At 52.1% G+C, this 22032-nt stretch overlaps 9 protein-coding genes across 9 annotated transcripts; 3 read left to right on the top strand and 6 right to left on the bottom strand.

The window, feature by feature from the left end:
- Nucleotides 1–1117: 1117 nt before the first annotated feature.
- On the bottom strand, nt 1118–1516 carry A1O5_04445 (uncharacterized protein; the record flags this gene model as incomplete). Its single annotated transcript, XM_007745052.1, has 1 exon — nt 1118–1516. The coding sequence occupies one exon, from the start codon at nt 1514–1516 to the stop codon at nt 1118–1120; it is 399 nt and encodes a 132-aa protein (XP_007743242.1).
- Nucleotides 1517–3199: 1683 nt separating this feature from the next.
- On the top strand, nt 3200–3487 carry A1O5_04444 (uncharacterized protein; the record flags this gene model as incomplete). Its single annotated transcript, XM_007745051.1, has 1 exon — nt 3200–3487. One exon carries the CDS (start codon nt 3200–3202, stop codon nt 3485–3487), a length of 288 nt encoding a protein of 95 aa, XP_007743241.1.
- A 2155-nt stretch (nt 3488–5642) lies between these two features.
- A1O5_04443 (uncharacterized protein) lies at nt 5643–7541 on the bottom strand (the record flags this gene model as incomplete). The annotated part of the gene is made up of 3 exons (XM_007745050.1): nt 5643–6943; nt 7002–7296; nt 7362–7541. The coding sequence occupies 3 exons, from the start codon at nt 7539–7541 to the stop codon at nt 5643–5645; spliced, it is 1776 nt and encodes a 591-aa protein (XP_007743240.1).
- A 2929-nt stretch (nt 7542–10470) lies between these two features.
- A1O5_04442 (uncharacterized protein) lies at nt 10471–11496 on the bottom strand (the record flags this gene model as incomplete). Its single annotated transcript, XM_007745049.1, has 1 exon — nt 10471–11496. The coding sequence occupies one exon, from the start codon at nt 11494–11496 to the stop codon at nt 10471–10473; it is 1026 nt and encodes a 341-aa protein (XP_007743239.1).
- An 884-nt stretch (nt 11497–12380) lies between these two features.
- On the bottom strand, nt 12381–12731 carry A1O5_04441 (uncharacterized protein; the record flags this gene model as incomplete). The annotated part of the gene is made up of 2 exons (XM_007745048.1): nt 12381–12560; nt 12672–12731. 2 exons carry the CDS (start codon nt 12729–12731, stop codon nt 12381–12383), a joined length of 240 nt encoding a protein of 79 aa, XP_007743238.1.
- Nucleotides 12732–13140: 409 nt separating this feature from the next.
- A1O5_04440 (uncharacterized protein) lies at nt 13141–14934 on the bottom strand (the record flags this gene model as incomplete). The annotated part of the gene is made up of 2 exons (XM_007745047.1): nt 13141–14864; nt 14919–14934. 2 exons carry the CDS (start codon nt 14932–14934, stop codon nt 13141–13143), a joined length of 1740 nt encoding a protein of 579 aa, XP_007743237.1.
- A 2059-nt stretch (nt 14935–16993) lies between these two features.
- Nucleotides 16994–17887, bottom strand: A1O5_04439 (uncharacterized protein; the record flags this gene model as incomplete). Its single annotated transcript, XM_007745046.1, has 3 exons — nt 16994–17381; nt 17473–17791; nt 17842–17887. 3 exons carry the CDS (start codon nt 17885–17887, stop codon nt 16994–16996), a joined length of 753 nt encoding a protein of 250 aa, XP_007743236.1.
- A 1906-nt stretch (nt 17888–19793) lies between these two features.
- Nucleotides 19794–20519, top strand: A1O5_04438 (actin-like protein 2/3 complex subunit 4; the record flags this gene model as incomplete). Its single annotated transcript, XM_007745045.1, has 5 exons — nt 19794–19835; nt 19863–20189; nt 20237–20362; nt 20418–20462; nt 20511–20519. 5 exons carry the CDS (start codon nt 19794–19796, stop codon nt 20517–20519), a joined length of 549 nt encoding a protein of 182 aa, XP_007743235.1.
- An 871-nt stretch (nt 20520–21390) lies between these two features.
- A1O5_04437 (uncharacterized protein) lies at nt 21391–21858 on the top strand (the record flags this gene model as incomplete). Its single annotated transcript, XM_007745044.1, has 1 exon — nt 21391–21858. One exon carries the CDS (start codon nt 21391–21393, stop codon nt 21856–21858), a length of 468 nt encoding a protein of 155 aa, XP_007743234.1.
- Between the last annotated feature and the right edge of the window lie 174 nt (nt 21859–22032).

The following is a 22032-nucleotide window of genomic DNA, read 5'->3' as shown; positions in this document are numbered from 1 at the left end:
GGGGTATGTAGGAGGGCGCGGACGCCCTGCCCTGTATATGTAGTCGATGCCCGGCGGGCTGTCGAGCTCGAATGGATGCATAGTCAGCCTCTACCAAGTCGACGCCCCGGAGTCTTTCCTGCCATGGGCTGACAAAAGGTCGGCGCCATCAGGGCCTTGGGTCGACAATTTTGCAATTTTACCCATTTTGCGTTATCACACACAACACACCAAACAAGGCAACGCGTGGCTTGCACAACCACAACGCGATTGCCAGGGCCGATCTTGTGATTGGCGACAGTGTCCGTGATCCACGGTGGCTGATGCTTGATTTGGCCCATTTTGTCTGGCCGCCGCGGCACGTGAAAGTCATCTCTCGGTCGAGTGCGCGGCAGCGAGAAGAGCAAGGGCAGCACGGGGCCGCAAAGTGTCACCCAGTGCCACCCAAGGAATGGTGGGCATGTCATCAACACCAACCACTCGGTGCTAACCACGAGCAATCCACTCTCACAACCCCAAAATCTCGAAAACTTCGTAAGGCTCTCGGTCGAGAGAAGACTTCCTGTCCACCGATGGGACTCGACTAACGTACTTGGTATACTGGTTTGTCGTTCAATTGATAGGCTCCCGCGAATCCCACCCTGTCTATTTGAACTGCCGAAGCTCAAGATGAGTGAATCAGGAACAGAACTAGGCTGTGAGAATGACACACTACCTCTGCTCCCAATTAGCGTGTGAACCGTTGTATGCCGGATCACCGATATTACTAGGGCAAGAGTTCAAGTTACGGAAAGCTGTCCCGGGCCGAGCATCCAAGAAACCACCATTAAATGACCACTCCGCCGAAAGACAAGCGCCAGGTGAAAAGCATCTACGAAGCTTCCTCCGGATGGCCCCGAAACCGAAGTAAAGGAAAGGATAATAGAAACTTTACGGACGCTCCGCGTAACAACTGCTGTTCCATTCAAACGTACATGAACAAATCAATTTGGGTATCAATCGCACATCTGAGGCTCTTGCGTCTTCCCCTTGTAGGCCTCCCTCTTATCCTGCTTCTCCTCCTCCTCCTCCTCCTCCTCCTCCTCCTCCAACAACAACAACAACAACCATATTACTTGTACATCTAGGTTTCCTTCATTTATGGGTGTGGAAGCCAACCAATGCTCCGGCGCAATGAGCCAATTCGATCCTTCTTAGCCACGACCTGAGCGGCAGCCTCGGCGTCCACGCTTTCTCTTGGTTGCTCAACGGGAGCAGGAGTGGCCGAAGTACCCTCAGCTTCGGCGGTGCTGGTGGCAGCAGCCGCCTCAATCTCAGGAACAGCGACCGAGTTTTTCCTGGATTCGAGGCCTTCAGTGACAACGCTGTGGCGCCTGGTGGATTTGCTCTCCCGACGACCGTCACGGGTGAAGTGCTTGCGATAGAACTCGGAGTGCTTGATGAGCCATGGCTCAAGCCACGATTCGGCGGCGTAAGGTCGATTGCCGGTGCCGGCGGGTTGATCCATTAGCACTTGCCCGTTGAATCCTTCGGCCATTGCAATTGCGGGGTTTGTTCTTTTCTTTTGTTTAAAGGTTGGGGTTGTAGGGCTTTGTTTTGTACAAGGTGAGATTGGTTGATTATAGGTCTTTATTGGCTCGTGTGAGGATCGGCTGGATCGAGTTCTGCGTAAGAAGGGAGACGTGAATACTGGAATACTGGAAATGTCAGGCCTCTGGGGCGAACAACGTCCCTGTACTTATGCACTCGTGCTGACTGCCATCAGACGCGAACTCGGGCATCACAAACATCTCAATGACGTCTCCATTCCCTTCGCTGTATAGTCAAATGACTCACTTACTTCAGCCGCGGAGGGCTTTGTAGCCGCGAAACCCCTAGACACGGAGTCTGGGGAAGCGTCAGCACCCGGCGAATTAGCCAGTCACACTACTACGAAGATCGACGTATGAGGCTGAACCGCAAGGCTGCGGCCGTAGGGGCCTTCCTATTGCCTGTTTCATTGGACTGTAGGTGGCCTGGCGCTGGATCCTAAGCGCAGCGGAAGTCGTCGGATGGGTAAACTCTCTCTGGGATTGGCAGCTTATGCTATACGGTGCGATGCGACGCGATACGACGCGATACGACAAAGACCGAAAACCCGCTGCATCTGTCTTGCAAAACTGTCCATCTATTTTTGCCCTGCCATTCGCTGCTATTGTGGATTGTCTGTGCCTTGCAATCAGGTTTTTGCGAAAGTCGACTCAACGTCTCACTGAGTCTCTCCCGCAGGACATTCGGCTTCAACAGAAGATGGTGGCTGTTGTCGTCAGCAAGTCTGGCGTAATCCACGGGGCGGGAACCCCTGGGGATGATGATTAGGCAGCAACAAAAAGTCGCGCAGAGTCGGACATAATATCATCGGCCTGGAACGAGGAAGTTGAACTTGTGCGAGGCTCAAGTTGAAAGCCACGGAAGCTGCCAAGCATCAAGCATAAAAATAATCCCTCGCTCACGTCACTCCTCGTGTATCTAGCGCTATACCTATTTGGGAAATTTCCACTTTCCACTCGACCCAAGATTGCGTCCTCACTCTTTGTCGTCCGTCTTCTCGCCGACTTCAGGCCTCTTTCTGATCCCTTATTGACTTATTGTGTGCTGCGACTAGACATACCAGGCGTCCCGGTGCCTGAGCTTCTGCAGATGTCGGACAGTGGCGCCGTTCTCAATGGAGATCAGCCCCTTTTAAGGACGACAGGTCTCGTCCTGGTCATGAATACACCAAAAGGTAGGTCGCAATAAGGAGTCGCGTTCGCGGTTTTTCCGCTCGTGTAAGTAAAGCCACGAGTCCCTTCCCCAGATCAATCTCCACAACCTGTTTGTCATGCAAGCCGAGGTCTTCAAAGGATATTGCAAGTTCCAACTACCGGAAAGACACTCGACCCTAACCTATCTGTTTCTCGACATTCCTAGGCCGAGGCGTCTTCGCGACTCAGGATATCCCAAGCGGGACCGTGGTGGATGTCAGCCCGGTACTAATATTCACGGAGGATGAAGTTGAGCAACACACGCGACACACATGCCTTCAACACTACACCTAGTAAGCTTTGAACAACTTTTGTGGCAGCCCAAGTCCACTGGCGATGCGCCGACACCTTAAAACTCCCACTCAGCATGCCGCCAAACGCGATACTTACCGTCCTTTCTTTATCACAGCTATTGGCCATCTGAGTCCGGTCGTACCATGACCCAGGCTCTTGCTCTTGGACTTGGATCCATGTTCAACCACTCAACGCGGGATCAAAACGTGGGCTGGAAGCGTAACACCGAGACCGATGTCATCGTCTATACTGCACTGCGGGATATTAAGGCCGGGGAAGAATTATGTATCTCGTATGGGAGTGTGCGGCTCTGGTTCGAGGATGCCGAGGCCAATGCCAATGATGAAGAGATAGGAGATGGTGAGAACGACACTGGAGGACTGACATTGGCCGAGTTGGAATTGAGTGGGTTGGGAAAGATGGATCTCTAAGCCTTGAACGGGTGACGAGCAAAGGGGAAAGTTCCGAGCTACCTAAAACTCCGCCGCAGGCTGCGTTGCGTATGGTGCAGGGCGCTGAGGGTGCAATCCCATTGCACAGCACTGTCACCTCCTACCGTCTCTGGACGACCCGTCCTACCAACTGATCGAGAGGCGACATTCTCCAAGAAATTTCAAGATAGGAGGAGTTTGGAGAACCGTGAACATCATTTCCATTCAGCTCAACCGATGAAGTCGGTCGCAAAGCCGAACTTGGAGCCCACGCAGTACATATGATCTGGCTTCTGCGCTTCTCAAAAGCAAGGCACCTTGGTCCTATGGGGTCAGCCCGATACAGACCCTGTGAATGCACCGGAGTACCTAACGTTATCCCAGCTTACCCGGCGGCCTAACATTCTCTCCGCTGGACCCGCCTTGATGAAATTTACCATATGCGTTCCGGCATTTCATATCTGCCCTTGGTCGTCAAGATCCGCCATAGCAAAACAGGCTCGGAAGTCGGGCGCTATTAAGCTGAAATACCCTCGGAAAATTGACCATAACCAGTACTTGGTACAAAATCGAATGGCCGGAACGAGATATCGGTGCGAGAGAGATTCCTCGGCAATGCCTGATCGGGACGGGACACGGGTATCTTTTCATCCAAGGGTAATCGGCCAACGCAACGGCTTCTCTGCTCACATTTTAATGAGTCCAACAGTCAATACCCTCCAGCAAGCCTCATTCCATCTGCTCTTTACTATGCTATGTTATACTATTACTCTTTGTTTTCCCTTCAAAATTTCTCTCCTCCTCCTGCCTTCCGCAAGCTTGCCAACTATTTCCACCCTCTTTCCGCGGGCTTAGGACTTTTTCAACACGAGTTCGTCGATCCCCACGCTTTTGCCTCGACACGGTCAAGAAAAAGAGAGCATCCTGTTCGGGGTGAAGACGGTTCCCAAGAAACAGTGAATGCTCCCTTTTCTCGACGCAAGGCACTCATTGCCACGTGCCAGTGAATGCGACGAATGAACGACTCCGGCGACTCAATTCCAAGTTGATTACTATTTTCTGCTTCCTCGTTTCAGAGGGAGACCGGCCTACGCGATGCCGCGGTTCAACACATACGTGGACGTCACGGAGCCCACACCCTTGACTACAAGCCAACGCGTGCAAGCAAATCCATTCCAATATCCCTTTACTTGCTTGCTCGCTTGCTCATGCTCTCCTCGAGCTCTCAGTTGAATGGGACGGACGCTACATGCACACAAAACACAAACAAGACATACAACAGAGAGCTCCGCGCTTCCACGTCAAGGAACATGATCAGAAACCGCCCACCATGGACACGAAACTTCTGATTTATGCCACCCGACAACGGACCTCGTCAAGGCATCGCGAAATGCGAATAGGTCCCTTTCCCGGCTCTCTGCCCCTCGGCGCAAGTCAGGTGCAATTTTCAACACCGCGGCCCGAACCAATCACAGCGCGCATGCCTCGGGCCGTCGTTTCCCAAGTCCCCCCCTACACAGGCAGGTCATAAGCCAGCCTGACCCAGTCTATTATCTCAATCGAGCGAGAGAGGGGAAGCGAAACGCGGACTCGGCGGGGAGAGAATTGCGGGATGAATACGAGGTACGAAGCTACCAGCCCCTAGCTCTTGTTTATATCTACCAAGCCTACCAAGCGACCTTCCTCTATGGCGCCAAGGGGCTCGGTTCTCAAACAAGCAGGGAGGCACGTCGCCGAGCGGTCGAGGAGGTAGGCCGTTCAGTCAGTCGTCTTTCTCGTCGCTCGCATTCCCCCCCGCATTCTCTTTTATCCTCCGTTTCCTCCTCCCTTTCAAAGCTGGAAGCTTGGAGCTTATGGAACACACCGACGAAATCAAGGAGAAAGATCTGTTGAGGTGGTTCTTTTTTTTTTTCTCTTTTATATATATATATATATGCCAATCTATGTTTAATGATTGACAGAAGGACCTTCGACGAATCAGACGATGATTGCCAGCCCCGGCGAGAGTGGAAATTGTTGGCGCTGCCACAGCAATGCTAGACGGGAGCATCGACCATTCGCGCTCTCTCTCCTCAAAACCCACCTTCTGCAGGCTTTTCACCGACAGCAGATCTCTGAGCAACATTGATTCCTTGTCAACAAGGCATATTGCACCTCAGTGCATGACCACAGCCACGTGATCATCCATGTACTTGTCAATATTGCCCAAAAAGATACTGGACACAATCGCAATGCCACCAAATGCGATACTCGTCAAATACACGTACTTGTACGACTCGGCATAAGCGATTTGGCCAGCCAAGACAACCATTTCATAGGCCGTGTCGTTGCCCGCTATTCCAGGGATTGTCTTGAGCAGAGGCAGAAGACTGGCAGCCGTATATTCGATGGCTTCGCCAATATATGTCACGTTGGTTATGCCGAGTTCGAGGGCCATGGTTCCACCGATGTACTTTGTGGCGTTGGGGACGAATTTGTTGACAAAGACGTTGTAGTACACGGTGTAGCCGATACAACCGCCAATCACACGGATTGACAGGGTGAGAGCGGCAACTGTGGCGATGATATCGTCGGGGCAGATGATCGTGGTCATGATCGATGCAGGGACAACGATGCCACCGATACCGAGGCCGGCCAGGATCAGTAAGCCCCAGAGCGTATGCAGGTTGTATCGATCGGCGACGGCAAGCGCACCGCAACCGGCTGTCATCAGCACCGAGGAGATGATCATCAACTCACGGTTGTGGCCACGGAAGACGGAAAGCAGCCATAGCACGACGCAGGCGCCAGTGAGAATGCTGAAACCGATCGGGATACCTCGAATTCCAACTCCAACAGGATCATGGCCGTAAACATTGAAGGCCTGAGTGGGCCAGAACATGATGACGGAGAAGAAGTTTGCCCCTGAGATGGCGGTGATGATCAAGGTGAGCGTAAGGATTCTGGCTTCTTTCTTCATTCTCGATGGGAACATCGGGAATTTTGCGAATTTGGTTTCCCAGATGGGGAAGGCAATGAGAAGGAAAAATCCGCCGATGACCAGAGGTGCCAGAACGTGTGCGGAGTGCCATGGGTATTGGTACCCGCCCCATTGCAGACCGCCCAAGAACAGGATCATCCCAGTGATTGAGAGGAAGCCACCCACAAAGTCAATCTCGGAAATGATCTCTTTCTTGTTAAGACCACGGGAGTTCGGTCGAGGTGGTGGGAAATAGAAGAACAAGGTGCCGACGAAGCCGACACATGCCCACAGTCCGCAGAGAAGGGTGCAGTATCGCCAGCCAGCGTGCGACGCGATCAACTGAGCCCAAAGGACGGATGGACAGAAGGGGATGATAGTAAAGACGAGGATGGAAACATATTTCCCTCGTTTCCGTGTTGGGGCGAGCTCAGAGGTAACGGCAAGGGAAGTCAGCTCGCAGATGCCAGCCCCAACCCCAGAGAAAGTCATGCCCACTGTGAGAATTAGATGGTCAGATGTCTGGCGTAAAGGTAGGCAAACAATGGTGCTTACTGATAAACACGCCCATGCTGTGTGCTGTGCCGCAAATGATCATGGCAATGACGAGCAAAGCAGAGCCTCCCAATGCCACCCATCGTCTTCCAATGAGATCGGAAATGGACCCGACGAAGGGGCAGATGGCAGCCAAAGCCAACAGGTACGCCAGGACAAACCAGATCCAGCGGTCGACACCACCAATATCGGCATAAATGTATGGCGGCACGCCACCAAGGATGTACACAGGAATTTGAGAGCCGGTCCACAAGAAAGCCATGGCGACCAAGCTGAGGGCTCTCGAAACGGTCAACTAGAGCAGGCAGCGTCAGTATTGGCGGGGACTCGGCGCGGATCTGGGGACGGGGCTGGACTCACCGGCGGTTCGTGGTCGTGGTCTTCATCGTCACCATACGTCCGTAGACCATCTTTCTCATAGTACCCCGGATGACCCGGTACCCTCTCGTTGGTATGGACCTGCTCGACATGGGAGGAGGAATCCTTGTCGTTGACAGGTGAAGGTACATTGTCGCTTGAGCTGTCTTCTACGGCAGTCATGATGGGCGAGGCAAAAAGGCAGGTATGGGAGAAAGGTACGGGGGGATTGTTCAGGGCGTATCGGTCACCGAGAGAAGTCGGGAAGAGGGGGGAGGTGAAAAGAGGACGAGGTATCAAGGAAAAGAGAAGGGAAAGAGAAGGATTGATGTAGTCCGCGAGGAAAGAGATGGGTCAAGACGATCGACCCGGAACATGTGTTCAGGGCGAGGGCTTTCAAGTCACTGATGCTTCATGCGCTTCTCCGACGACCCATTTTCACTTATCTGGGGGGGGGGGCATGGGCTGCCGTGGGCGAGACCCCTGCGGGAACCGGGGACAGTGGGTGGCCAAAGCATGGAGTATGGAGCGAAAGCATTTGATCAGGTCAAAGTGCAGAGGCTACTGAGGTGAATGACCGGGGCACGTTACCAATCTCGACACTAGAAGCCAGTGGGATGTGGAGGGTTTTTGGAAAGTACCAACTTGGAAGTGGGCCAGTGTGAGGGTGGAGCGATGCGAGAGGCGGAACGAGACCTCATTCATGGCTTGCGGCGGATTCGCGATGGGGCGCAGCGCAAGCAAGATTGGCAGAGGTCGTACATCCCTGGTACAGAGGCGCCAGAAGTTGTACTGTGCAAGAAGGTAGTAGGTACGAGGTATGGTTGGGTTGCCTTGATTTGACTGGACTTTGCCTTTTAACTCGACGGGGGAGAGAAGCCAAACCCTACAAGGTGTTTGCCACCTGTGTGAGTGAATCCAGGGGGTTGAAAAGCGAAGTCGAGTCCAAGCAGCGGAAGAAAGAGGAAAGAGGATCGCTAGTCACAAGCGGTTACTGCAAGACTAGCGGTAGCTTCGATGCAGGATGAATCAGAGAAATGGGGCGACGGGAGCAAAGAGAATCGAGAATCAAGAATCACGAGTGATGGGTGATGAAGCGATGAGCTGAGAAGCTCGAATTGATAGTAATAATAGGGACCCAGTAATGGTGGTGACACTCGGTCCTGGGTACTGGGCAGAGAAGAGTGAGAGAAAAGAAGCCTGCGACCAGCCTGGAACCCTCCAAACGCAGAGCGACCTTCAGGGCAATTTTCACGTTTTTCCCTCCTGCGCCATCATTTCATTCCCAGTCTCGCGAAACTTGCATGTTTGTTATCGCTCAACTCCAAGCCTTGCTCTTCTTTTTCCTTGTCTCTTTCCAGCTGGGCTCGGTTCACCCCGGAATACTGGGTACACTCGATTAGCTCAGCCGACTCGCCGCCTGAGGCACAGCAACGCTCTCCCTGGCCCTGTCGGAGAGATCTTGGAGCTTCTTCCATCGGCTATCGGTGTGGTCCGTTTAGGCTTTTGCTCGAGCCCAAACGCACATCCCATTTCACAGGCACTCGGGCGAGAAGCAAGGTGAGTCCTCGTTCATCGGGGGAAGCAGCCAAGCTGCAAGCATGGGAGCTAACTACATAAGAGAGAGACGCCAAAAGGCAATTGTTTGCGCAGCCAGTCTTGGGGTCGTGTGGGACGCGGGGGTGTGTTAGGCGTGCCAGAGCAAGAGATGGAGGTGGCGCTCGGAGGTTGGGAATGCAACCCCTGGTCTCGGAAATGTCGACCCTTTCGCAACCACCGAATCGAACCAAACCTGCGCCTAACTAGCTCATCCGAGTGTCTTTCGTGGACCGTCTTCTGGGTATCATCGCCTCGGTCGGCCTCCTGCCTCTCACCACCCTCCATATTATCGTGAAATGAATGCTGGGGTACGGAGAAAAGGTAGGCGAGGACACACTCGAAGGATTCACAAGAGTGGGACACTACGGGGCGGCCAGGACGAGCCAGTGGCCCACTTCTCCGCAAAATTGAGTCTGGAGGTGACAGAAGGTGGCGCGCAGTGGCCTGTTCCCCGACGTGTATTGCGGACAAACATCCAAATTGGTTCAAAAGCCGGTAAACCAACACCTTGCAATGCCAGCAGATAGCCGGCGATATACCGAGGCTTCTCTGAGGGAAGACCGACATGGATCTGAATACCCAGTACCTCACAGCAGATGCGATGCTAGCCGAATGCGCCTTGAAAGACCGTCAAGTCATGGTCAAGTTCGACTCATCCTCCCAACATTTCTCTCCGAACCATCGCCTCTGGTTCCTACCTGTCGTCGCTGATCCCGGAAGTTCTCGAGCACCCAAAACTCTTCCTCAGTCAATTGGTAGGCGCAGATCCTGTGTCCCCGGGTTCGACAAGGTCAAACGGTTACCCAGCCGCCAACGCTCAGCGCGCCTCGGTATTCTTCATGCACGTCGATGTTTTTTTGCCCCTTTAGGGGGATAACCGAGACACTCCTCCATCTGATCGCCTAATCTGGGCACCAGCCCGGTCGTTTGCCACGCTTTTTGTACGATCCTAGAGCCCGGTGGTCCTCCTAGCCTAAGTTAAGCCACAGCGAGGAACCATGTTTGAGATGTTGGGCGTATTTGTGGTTACCATCTCGGTCCCTGTTCCGGCTGTACCACGTGTCGACATCATCGAATCGTCTCTGCACCATCGATGCCGCAACTCACAGCCTTATCCGAAAATGAGGAGGGCTTAACCCTTCCCCCCCAATTCTGCGCAAGGGGACCTTGTCATGACTCGTAAACAAGTGCACTGGGAAATAGCGCCCCAAACTTATGCATCCTCGGATCGCAGAACGACCGGCTCTCCGTGAAGGACCTTGTTCGGACATGGATGGCAGTAGTTCCAAATACCTTGAACAGCTTCCGTTCACTTCTGAAAGGGCCGAGAAAATCTGTCTCAACAATAAGCCAGGGTATCGAGTAAGGTGGTCCTCAGACAGCAAGCGCTTACCTGTGTTTCTAGTGTCCAACTCTCGCCGTGACGCTCATGGTGGTTCGTCTAGAAGTAAAGGTGAAAGTCTGGTGTAGAACTTCGACCTGGCAAAAAATGAGGCACCTCGGTCACTTGTACTCAGTCAATCTTCTTGGACGCTACATCCCCCTCGCGCTCCGCCGTGCCCTCTTCATTCTTGAACTGCACCAGTCGAACCTCGACGTTGGCGAGCGCATGCAACTCATCAATGGACGGCAACTCGATTGTGAGCAACTCAGGCGTAATCCTTGGAGGAGCCTCAATTCTCACCACCATAGGCGCCAACTGCAGATGCATCATATTCGGGCCTGGATCCGGCTCCAACTGCGCAGGGGGGATGATGACCGCATATATTTCTCCAGGGCGCATCCTTCTCTTGAAATCAATCGATATCATCTGGTGGTCTCGACTCCCATACTTCTTGTAGAAGTTGTGAATCTGTCGTTGAATGCCTTCCTCAATCAGAGTCACGATCATCCCGCCATGAATTGTGTCCGGCCAACCCTCCAAGCCGAACCCCAGAAAACAGACCATGATGGTGAATTCCTGAGTGGGGTGCTTGAATGTCTTCATCGTCACTCCTTGCGTTCCTTGAAGTTTCTCCGCCACGAGATGTAATCCTTTATTCTCTATTCCGCCCTGAGTCGCGTAGTAGTTCTCCTCTATCCAATTTGCCTGCCGTAGCGAATCGACCAACGGGTGAAGTTCCATCGCGTCGAGGATTTCCTCGTAGAGTTCTTGTTCCGCGGGCGAACCGGGCTCGAAGGGCGGCTGGAGATACTCCCAGGTAATCAACGCTATTCCCGCCGTGACACCCAGAGATGCGAAAAGGGCGGCCCAGAAGACAGAGCGGCTGAAGCTCGTCAAGAGCGAGCCACCACCACCCACTCGCGATGGGGGAGGGACGGTCTGTATCTTGGGGAGGTATGTTTGACCGTGTGTGTAGGGCGTGGAGTCGGGAACCGGCATCTGGCCAGGCGTCTGGAAGTATTCTTTGTGAGGGCCATGGTGGTCGTGCTGAGCTCGCCAGCTGTATACCAAGCCTGAGCGGGCGAGCCGAGTAGTTCTGCGGTCAGGAATTGCTCGCTGTGCTCGACGAAGCAGGATGGGGTGAAGTGCCTGCATTGGGAGGGTATGTGGCGAGCGTGTGCTCGCGAGGAGCCGGGCGAGCAAAGATCCTAAAGCAAGCAAGATAACTAGTTTACTAAACAGTGAGATCGGAACTCGAAACTTGGGATACCAGGCTTAGGGAAGGCTACGGAAAAGTTGCAGGGGAAGTTTGGCGTTGTCCCATTGGCAGACTGCGCCTTCAGCCTTGGCGGCGAGGATGATCGTGCCAGGAATAACGGCGAATTCTCAAAGCTGCCATCCTACTCTGGGTATCTTACAACCGGCTCCAGTTCTCTACTTGTTAGAGAGACAAGGATCTGTATATGTGGACTTTGTGGAGACGATAGACTCGAAGGCTTACTTTCAGCGAATGGAATCACTATGGGCAGAGTTAACAATACCTACAGGTATAGTATCCCGTGCTCGCTTCTACGGATTTCCATGGCGATGTCGCGTCAGAGGAAGCGTCAACGCAGTGAGTGCTCCATCACAGCAGATATGCTTCTTGACAAGATCGGGAAGCGCGAACAGGGAAAGCAGTTCAGGACAAGGATTTTGATAGTTTGTCAAAATGTACCAGCCCATCTCAAAAACGCCTTTTGTCGATTATCAACATGGCCAACTATCCCATCTTCAAGCCAGGGCATTGGTCTTCTCCCGGCTCTAGGGAATCTATGCATTGATTCGTGTGTCATGCAACTCACAACTGCCGAAGGCGACAGTATCCCCATCGTTTGAGCCCTCTCCTCTTAGTTGGCTGACTGTCCAACTGCACCCCCTGTCCAGCATCGCTTCTTCTGCACTTTACATGCCACCATGGTTGGTCCTCATCGTTCGGCAACTGCTTCGACTACTACCACAACGCAGGGAAGATAGTGTTTATGATGTCGGGTTGGGGTTCATCTGTAGAAATCAAGCATCAGCATCTCATTTTCCCCACGCAACCCTTGTTGTGGTGTCCATAGCCTCCATACCTTTCTCTTGCCACCCGTCATCGTCACGTTGACAAACCGTCTGGTGTAGGTAATTCTCTTTTTCGCACGGCCCTTGGGAGTCTTCTTCTTTTCTTGCTTTTCAACCTGTGTAGAGAATCGTAAGTCCACTATTCACTGCTGGCCATAAAACTTGCTGTATGATAGAATTGGCCGAAGATGGCGTTGCGGAAGAAATTGCAGTTCGGCGCTACTCACCTTGGGAGTTTGAGACTTGACTTTGCCAGCACGGGCAAGAGATCCGTGAACTTTACCCATGTTTGTAAATCGATTTCAGTTGAGCTAAGGGGTAGGTTGTTAGAATTCGAGCGCAGGTTGCAAGATCGTCGTTGATGGAATGATGGCAAATTGCAGTTCGGCGATGATGGATTTGAAGTTTGGGACTGGTGGGCGCCAAGACCGGGCCTAAAAAGGCAAGAGGCTAGTCTTGCTAGCACGTGAGTGAGGAATATCGAGGAAAGTTCGCTTTAATTGAAAGAAGATTTATGAATCACAAACTTCAGGTCGTAGTTTACCACTGTCCTGTGGAGAGAAAATCCCAGGGAACCTCTTCCTCAATGCTCCTTGGCGCTGCTCGTCTATGTCTAAATATGCTCCGCTGTCTTTTTCACCCGACACGCTATTGATGCTCATAACCAGAAAAAGTCAGTGTCCATAACCCTCACGATTAGTCCTCAATGTCGGCCTTGGTGGGCAGATCAACAGCTCGGTAGAGCAGAATGAGCGCAGAAGCACTTTCGCCGCCGCCGGAAAGACTCATGATCCTCTCCCCATCGACCTCGCTGACTTTCTCATCGTTGAACCACCACCATTTACCATCCTGCTCTCTCCGCTTGCCACCAGGTGCTTTGGGATCATCTACCAGCTTGCCTTGCTTCTTGACAAAGCTGGTGTAGTGGCCGCTATCAGCACTTGCGCCTTGGTGGGTGATGACACCGCTGAGCTCGTACAAGCCCGACTTGTTCGACCCTTCATCAGCTGCGAGCTCCGGATCAATGAGACCGAAGAGTTCTTTCATGCCTTGTTTCAGGGCGGCAGCTCGTTCGGCCTCGTACTCTGCATCCGTCTTGTACACATCCATTTCGCCACCTTCGTGCTCCTTTTTCTTCCCCTCCTCTTTCTCCTTTTGTTCGCGGAGCTTAGCAATCGGAGCAGCCTCTGCAGCCTTCGTTGCTTCATCATGCTTTCGGTCTTCTTCCTGCCTGTGGGCCAACTTCTGCCGCTTCCTAGCCCTCTCTACATCCTGCTCGAACTTGCGAATGTCGCGAACCTTGTCACGAACTGGTATCAGTCTCTTTTTCATGTCTTCCGTACAGAACTCCACGATGTCGAGTTCTTCTGGAAATGTGACTTTCCGCATGATCTTCGTTTTCTTCTGTATGTCCTTTTTCCAAAAGAATCGAACAAAGTGCACAGTCAGGTACCTAGGAAGCCGGGATATTCGAGAGGTCTTGATGTATTGTGCATCCTGTCCGAGTGTTGGTGAGTTTTTCTCAATCACCTCTGTCAAGGCAGCCCTGATGCCGTCGTGTAGATGATTGATAGATTGGTCAATATGACAGTCGAGTTTCAGGAAAGCTTCGTCAGACTCGACAACAGGCTCGTTGTCTCCCACATCTGAAGGAGGCGCAAGTGAGGAATGGAATGAACCGGCCATGTATCGATCGATGAACGCAACATCTTTCTGATCTTCAGTTCTTTTGTCAGTAATCTTGAGCTTCTGTCTCAGCTGGTGAACAATCTGTGACCAAGCTTCCTCGGCATCTTGCTGGGCATAGCCAACTCCGTTCTTTGCCTTCTGGGCGAACTGAGGATAAACAGTGCGCAGCGCGTTCAAAAACATCATGGGAGGAAATCCTTCTTGCGTTTCGGACATTTGTTTGTAGAGATCTCGTAGCTGAGCAGTTAGGTCGTTGGAGGAGCCGAGGCCACCAAGGCCGAAGCGACTGAGAGCTTCTAGATTCGCAACCGGGGCCGCCTCGGTCTTGTAGATCTTCAACGAGTCTTGCATTTCAGGTATGCTCCGGAGGACTTGTAGTGTAGAGTTCAAATAACAGGTGTTTCCGAGGTTCTGGAGACCAGCCGGAGTAGCACCTTCTTGAGCGGCGGCTTCGGCTTCAGTCATGTCCTCAACGAATTTTGGCTTTCTAGCGGGGGCGGTGACTGCGCTGCTCTCGCCAGAAGCGGTGCCGAGCATAGTGAAGATTTGGCCAGGTTTTGCATTGAGCTTGGATAGCTCAGTATCATCTTTGAGCTTTCCACCTTTGATCAGAACGGACTGTCGCTGGGGTTCGACGCCAGTGAGAGAGAAGAGTTGGAGTTTGAGCATCTCGCCATTTGCCGTTGGGTCAAGGTCGACATCGTACTTCTTGCCCTGGTGCTTGATGACAACTGAAAGTCGTTAGAAGTGCATTCTGTTTGTTCAAAATCCCCTGAAAAACTTACCAGGAATGGTCGCCATGATGTTGTTCTGTTCTGCAAGACACAGACAAGAGTGACAGGGGAGGTCTTAACGCAGGTGAATGTGAGGACAAGTCATGGAAAACCAATGCTTGGAAATCGTTAGAAAGCGGCGAAATATGCAAGGCTCGCAGACACAAGACAGCACGTCACCCGATGAGGGTCCCCCACGACCGCCGCAGCCATCACTGCCAAAGGGGCGCATGCCAAGGCGCCCTCACCACCGCAGTTGCACCTCGTATGCAGGTGGGCGCCAACGCCGAACAAAGCATTGGCTCGCAGCTTGTGTCACAGCCTGATAGATACATAACTATGTATCGAGAGACATCAGGTTCTATCACGATGATAAACAAAATATGCCAAGTATAGGGCTGGTGAGGCAGGCTAACGTCATGGTATAGCATGCCTCGTCAGGGTGCAGGTGAGTCTAGTTCACTCTGGCAGCCCATCAGACTGCCTGCTACTTCTTCAGTGCCGACGATATCGCCCGAGAAGCCTTCTAGGATGCAGTAGCATTCTTTGAGCAAGAGCTCACGCATGACAACAGCAAACACGACTGGATTTGCAGCCTGGAAGATGTGCTCAAGGCCGTGAACACAGCTCGTGCGGTTTACTAGGCTCAGAATGCTACAAAGGTTCGAGGATATGTGGTTGCACTCGCGTTAAGAATCCAATACTATGGGGGCGTGCTGGATATGCTAGCACAGCATCATCCAGAATAGTCGCACAGACATTGGGTGATATCCGTGTACACCTAAACAGTGCGGTACACCCGAACCGACTAAATGCCAATGGGGCAGATAGACATCGGATCAACGGACGAAATGACCACCCCGAATATCCCGCACGGTCATTACGCGTTCCACGCGAAGGGTAGCTGGTGCGCAATGGGACTTACATTTTCTCCAGCGAGGCTTGACCCCATGAAAACTCGCACTGTTAACGACGACATAGTGGTTGGCTATGCCATCTCCGAAGATCGAACTAGAGATTCAAGACATGAGAAACAGCGCTATCTTGCTATGATAGCCAGGCGGCGAGACTGCCTATTACTACATGCGGAGTTTGTTCAAAGTGATGGTTCGGAAAACCCACTCTCCCTGAAGGCTTTTTCTCGCATCCCGCAATCAGGTCGTGAGGATAGGAACAGTCCGGGGGAACCGCCACGGTACTTGCCGAGAACCTCGCAACAACCACAGTCATTCAGTAGCACGGCGCCAGAGGACCCAGTTCTGGAATCCAACATGTCCCGCGGATTGTTCGCAGACGATTATCTGCAAGCACATGGTTTTCCTTTGCCTGAACTATCTCCAAATGACGTTATCAACTTAAGAGCCGTAGACCCCCAGAAAAACATGCCTATGGAAGAGATGTGGAGTATTCTCAACAGGATGAGCACTCAACCGCGACAGAACCTGGCGGAGAAGGCTGTCGATCCCATTGTATACTATTTCCGTATGCTAGCCACCAAAGAGTTCCGCAGACGTTCAAAAATGGAGTTGGGCATGGGCGGCAATACAGGCTAGATGATGAGCGCTAATCTAATGGGACAAACGTAGAAATCGAGCGCGCCAGAAACCAATATCTCGAAGTGTGCCCGCTAAAGGGGGGAGGAATTTGCTGCAGCAGAAGGATGATGCTCAATTGGTTCATGTTGACCATCTCATGCCTTATAGTAACGAGCTGAATTGGTTTCAGTCCACGTTCTCAGGACCTTTGTCTGTGAAGCTGAATCGACGTCGCTTGCGGACCCGGTTGGCTCGCTTTCAGCAGAAGCAAGCAAGGGGCGATACGATGATTACTACAAGCCCGCGGTGGCTAAGTGAGCAAAACCCATTCTTTGAGGTGTCGGAGAGCCTTGGCTTCTGTCCATCCATTTCCCCTCCAAAGGAACCCTCCCAGCCTTACCTGTGAGGTTGAAGCGTAACCTCTCCCGATGTGATAGAGGTAGGGGTCCTCCGCTTGACAGATGTTCCAGTCGGTGTCGCCGTCTGATATGCGACCATCATGCGCTAATCGGACCTGATCCGTTGTTGGCGTGCAAAATAGTCATCAGGACCTCATGTATCGACAAGGTATTTTTCGAACTCCTCAACAACGTCAATGGCACATTCCAAGTGTTGGCTACCGAGCTTCTGCTTCCGGAAAGCAGCGAGTCGCCTGGCAATCTTGATGACATTTCTGATTTGCCGGCCGTTGAGAACCTTGCGAGCCAAACTCTTTACGTTATCACTCAGGTCTTCCAACTCCATACCCACTCCCGCTTCGTGCGGAGCTTTGAAAAAGTTGTCCCATATCTTGAGGCGTTCAGCTTCGTCAAGGGGCGGATAGCGTATTGCTAACCGCATGCGTGACTTGAACGCCATGTCGAAGAGACCGACACGGTTCAGTTCGACGTAAGAATCGGGACGCCGTTGAAGTACTCGAGAACGCGAAGGAAGACTGATACTAGAGCATTGCGAGCTAGATCATCTGCGTGCGTTCCTCTAAGAAGACGTCACCCTCCTCCACAAGCACAACGAAATCCCAGATCGTTCACAGATAGAGTGCCGACTCGAGGTATTTCTCGACGCCTTTAGCCTCAGCGCTAATTCTCGCGCAGGTAGCTCGATCCAGCGGTTTGTTCGCCAGCTCAGCGACAGTCTCTGCAGCGAGAGTTTTGCCGGTACCAGGAGGTCTATGAAGCAACATTATGAGTCCCGCCCCTTTGCCCTCAATAACGTCTGTTGCTTGATTGTTTTCCAGGCGGACGGTGACTAGGGCTTGAATCAACTCCTTTCTACTTGCCTGAAGCACGAGGCGATTGAAAGCATTTTCATTCCATCGTACCGGCCGGATGAAGTTGACTTGCAGACTTCCTGCACAAAATGTCAGCAATCAGTCAAAATGAACTAGGGGGCAAGCATACGCCACTTCTTGTCATGGAAAGAGAAAACTGGAATCTTTGAGGGCATAAGCAGTCGAAATACACCAGCTGGAGGTCCTTCCTTAACATGTCGAGGTCCTCGTACCCATCGGGCCTGTTCTCAAGATCTCTGTCTGGATGCAGAGTTCGATGTGTATCCACGTCCACCATGAATTTGCGCTTCCCTACGACAAGTTAGACAGCGGGCACGCGACTTACCATCACTATCTCGAAATTAAACACCTGAGGTCCTTTGTACGTTACGAGCCTTTTCTGTCTGCACCCCACAACTCGGTGCCTCTTTTTGCCAGGTGGTTGTGCAGGCCGTCTTTGTCTAAACGTAGCGGCCCAGCTGCCATGCTTTTCACGGCAACCGGGCTATCATCCTCGCCGATCCCGTCAACGACTATCCGAATATGCTGACGACGAAATCTCCCGTCAAACACTAGTGTTCAGCAGCTGAGTGTTGATCCGATCCTTGTATCGCCATTCTACCTCGTCAACCATGCATGCGTGGGGAACTCCATCCACATTTCGAATAATTACTTCACCGGGTCGGAATAGCTTGCTGAAGGCCTTGTTCGTGACAAAACCTTGATTGAATAGCCTGTCTGCTTCTGCTAATTACGGTCCACATGCAGCCTGGACATAATCGAGAAGCAGCAAAGCGCTAGCCGAAGTTGCGTTGAGAGGCTCAGTGGAATTCTGTACCGGGTCTCGAATGCGTTGGTGGCAAGGGTAAAAACAATCGTATGGGGCACTTAGATCGCTTTCCTCGTCCCAAGACCCGGGGTTCTCGACATCGTGAGACACAAGATCCTCAAATGCGTCGGTCAGACCGTCTTGAGCGATGGATATCTCCTCGGAAGTTGGAGAGGCAAGGTCAGCATCCTTGGGCAGAACATGGAACCATGGCTTCAATTTCAGGAACGAAGCTCGGTCGATTGTATCAGCCACCGTGTTCACAAATTGATCTCTTATCTGGGCATGATGTTGACGGCAGTGGTACTTCTTGGAGGCCACAAACGCAACAAGACCTTAGTCGTCAATGTACGCGTCCGCATCGGGTATATGGTGTGGCCCGTGTAGCGCTGCGTCCCTAGTGTACTTAACATAGAGCCTAGGTCAGTCCCGGTAATAAGCAGTAAGTGGATGCTGAGAATGATCTTCCTCGCTGTCCGGACGGAGATCGCAGTACACGCGATGTAGCCCAAGAAAACGGTGGGATGACGACCCTTACGATGGCATGCCTTACTGGGATTCTGCACGCGCCGTTTTGATCGCTCTATGGCGGCCGCGATTTAGTCAGGGGCACATTATGACTTTTCTTTGTCCTCTGACCCTTTCTGGGGCGAACCCGCTCTTCGTCTGAGGAGCTTGATGTCTTACGTGCCGAGTTTTTGACTTGAAAAGGTGTTGATGAGGTGCCATCATGCGTAGCCTCGACCTGAAGGCCAGCACTCTGTTAGTCCATATTTCTTGCAGTGACCGAGCTCGGTCGTTTGCGGCCGCCACTTCAATATACAAAGAGGGTAGAGTGATGCACGAGTTGAGACATACTTGTGGTGATAGAATTCTGCCTAACCTACTCCGTACGCGTATCCTGCGAGCCAAGTCTCCCAATGTGAAGGCAGGGGTTGGTTCAAGGCCTGGCAAGTGGATGAAGCGCACGTGAGCTCGGCGGAGTTTCTCCCCATGTTTAATTGCCAAGCCCCGCCGCCACAGGTGAGCGCAGTGACGCCTGCAGATGACGGATCTTGCGGGCAGGTCCCCTCCACAGAGTCTCTTGGATCCTCAATCTGCGTCGAAAGCGACAAGCTCTTGTTCGACAACTGCAAGTCGAAGAACCAGAGGGGCACAGCAAACACCGCTTCCACTTCGAACTCAACTCATTGTCAATGTGTCGGTGAACCTCCTCGATCTCCCCCAATTCCAATTGAGCGAGCGCATTGAAGATGGTGAGCCTCCTCTATCTCAATCTGATGAACGTCTGGATTGTGTGATTTGCTGATTGTTGCGTTCAGTCCCAATCATTACGCCCTTATCTTCAATGTGTCCGCTCCTCCCTGACCGCTGCTCTTTCTCTCTCAAACTTCGCCTCTCAAGCATCAGAAAGACACAATGTCCCTGAAATCGAGGCAGCCAGTTCGCCAGAAGTCCTGCTGAACCCGCTCACAATCGCCCGCAATGAAAATGAGAAGGTTTTATTGGAACCCAGCGTCAATAGCGTGCGAGTGAGCATCAGAATAAAGCAGGCCGATGAAATTGAGAATATCCTGGTCCACAAGTTTACCCGCTTCCTCACCCAGCGTGCTGAGTCGTTCTTCATTCTACGACGGAAGCCAGTCAAAGTGAGTGGCAGCAGCACTACCCGAAGTCGAGTCCTGACAAGCTACAGGGCTATGATATCTCATTCTTGATTACAAACACTCATACGGAAGAAATGCTCAAGCATAAATTGGTGGATTTCATCATTCAATTCATGGAAGAAGTCGACAAGGAAATCTCGGAGATGAAGCTCTTCGTAGGTTATCAACTCCCGGGCACAGTCTGTGTGCTCCTACTGATCCAGTCTGCAGCTAAACGCCAGAGCTCGCTTTGTGGCTGAATCATTCTTGACTCCGGTAAGCCCTTGAAGTCGCTTGGCTGTTGTCATACTTAACAAAATGCAGTTCGACTAGATTTGGAACGGTCGACAAAGTCAAAGTAACGAGAGACACGAATCGTGCTCGCGTGGTGGTGTTGGCGGGGTGCATGACAGGCCCGGCTGTCTTGGATGAGCCCAAACAAGGCTACGGATTAATCACGACCCCTGAGATCATGTGACTTCGAGTTAACGACATGTCGAACCGTGCAGAATACTTGGAGCAGCTCTAGCGTTGACGATGGACCATGGCGAATGATGACGAACGGCGATTATCATCGCTCAGATCATTCTGTTCCCTTCTGCAGATGTTGAATACAAGTCATTGTTCAGAAATCATCTTGTCTCATACGGGGGCTATCAACTAGGGCCATACGAAATGCGTTGTGATCATTAGATCGAGAAGATGATGTGCCAAGTTCAAGACCAGACATGGGGGAAATCCGGAGCGTCCGCCCTCCTCATCGCTACCCTGAAGTTGGAGGGCTGAAACCGACAGCGAACGCACTCTGGCGGCCACCCGAGTCATCGAACCAAATCATATAACGACCTCCAGATTTTCTCTAGGCGGTGTGGCAGTCGCCAAGCTCTCTCTGATTGTATGGCCAGACGTTCAAGTGAGGGAAGATTTCACCGCGTTGCTGCCCTCAATCAATACCTTGGACTCACTGCGTTCAAGCTCTCACTAATCTTTTCGCAGGACAGGAAACAGATCCAGTTGATCTCATTTTTGGAAGCAGGTCTGTCCTCTCACTTTTTCGTTCGACTGGTATTGTCTGCTCAAGGACGCGTCGGCATGCCTTGTCGTCCCTTCTACTGAAACTTTTCTTTCATCTTCATGTTGTTCTTCTTACCTCTCATCCTGTCCTCCTCTCCCTCTGTTTGACGTTACTTTGAAGACTGTCACCATGGAAGGCCCTCCAGGGTTCAATTCTGTGCCGAGTGACGATCATCTCCCCTATCCCTCTGTTCCTCCGATCGCACCAACACTTCCCACCCCTGCAAATTTCCACGCAGGAATCCAGCTTCCTCCGCAGCAGGGTGTTGGCGTGATGAACATGGGCGGTCCGGCTTTGGCTGCGATGAACGCCGCTACGCCACTCTTGACAATGCCGGCACCTTCAGTTCCCAACTTCTACCTTCCAAACAACAATCCGTTCTCATCCGCTGTTGTCCACGGACCTGCCCAAGCTGTTAACGTCATGACAACATCAAATGGCGCAGCGCCATTCGATCCAAATACACCACCACCGTTCGCTGATCGGGCTCAGTTGCAATTCCCCAGACGTCACGGTGTCCTTAAGATCATAAATGTGAGTTTGTTTGTCTCCGGCCTTTCTGAGATTCTCCAAACAATCATTTTCAGCGTCTTTTGAGTCATTCGTCACATGTTCGTCACTCGTCCATCTTGTGCTTAGAGTCGATCTGAGAGAATTTTTCCACTCCAGATCGGCCGAGCATCAATCCTCTGTGGCTTTCAAAGTCGTGGTTGTTCTTCCTGTCCTGTACAAAGTTTCATCCTCATGTTCGACTTGTCTCCGCAGGTGCGC

Source organism: Cladophialophora psammophila, assembly GCF_000585535.1.
Source record: "Cladophialophora psammophila CBS 110553 chromosome Unknown aczJe-supercont1.6, whole genome shotgun sequence".
NCBI classification, from domain to species: domain Eukaryota; kingdom Fungi; phylum Ascomycota; class Eurotiomycetes; order Chaetothyriales; family Herpotrichiellaceae; genus Cladophialophora; species Cladophialophora psammophila.
Note: the sequence above shows the minus strand (reverse complement) of the source record. Positions and strands in the feature narration are given on the sequence as shown.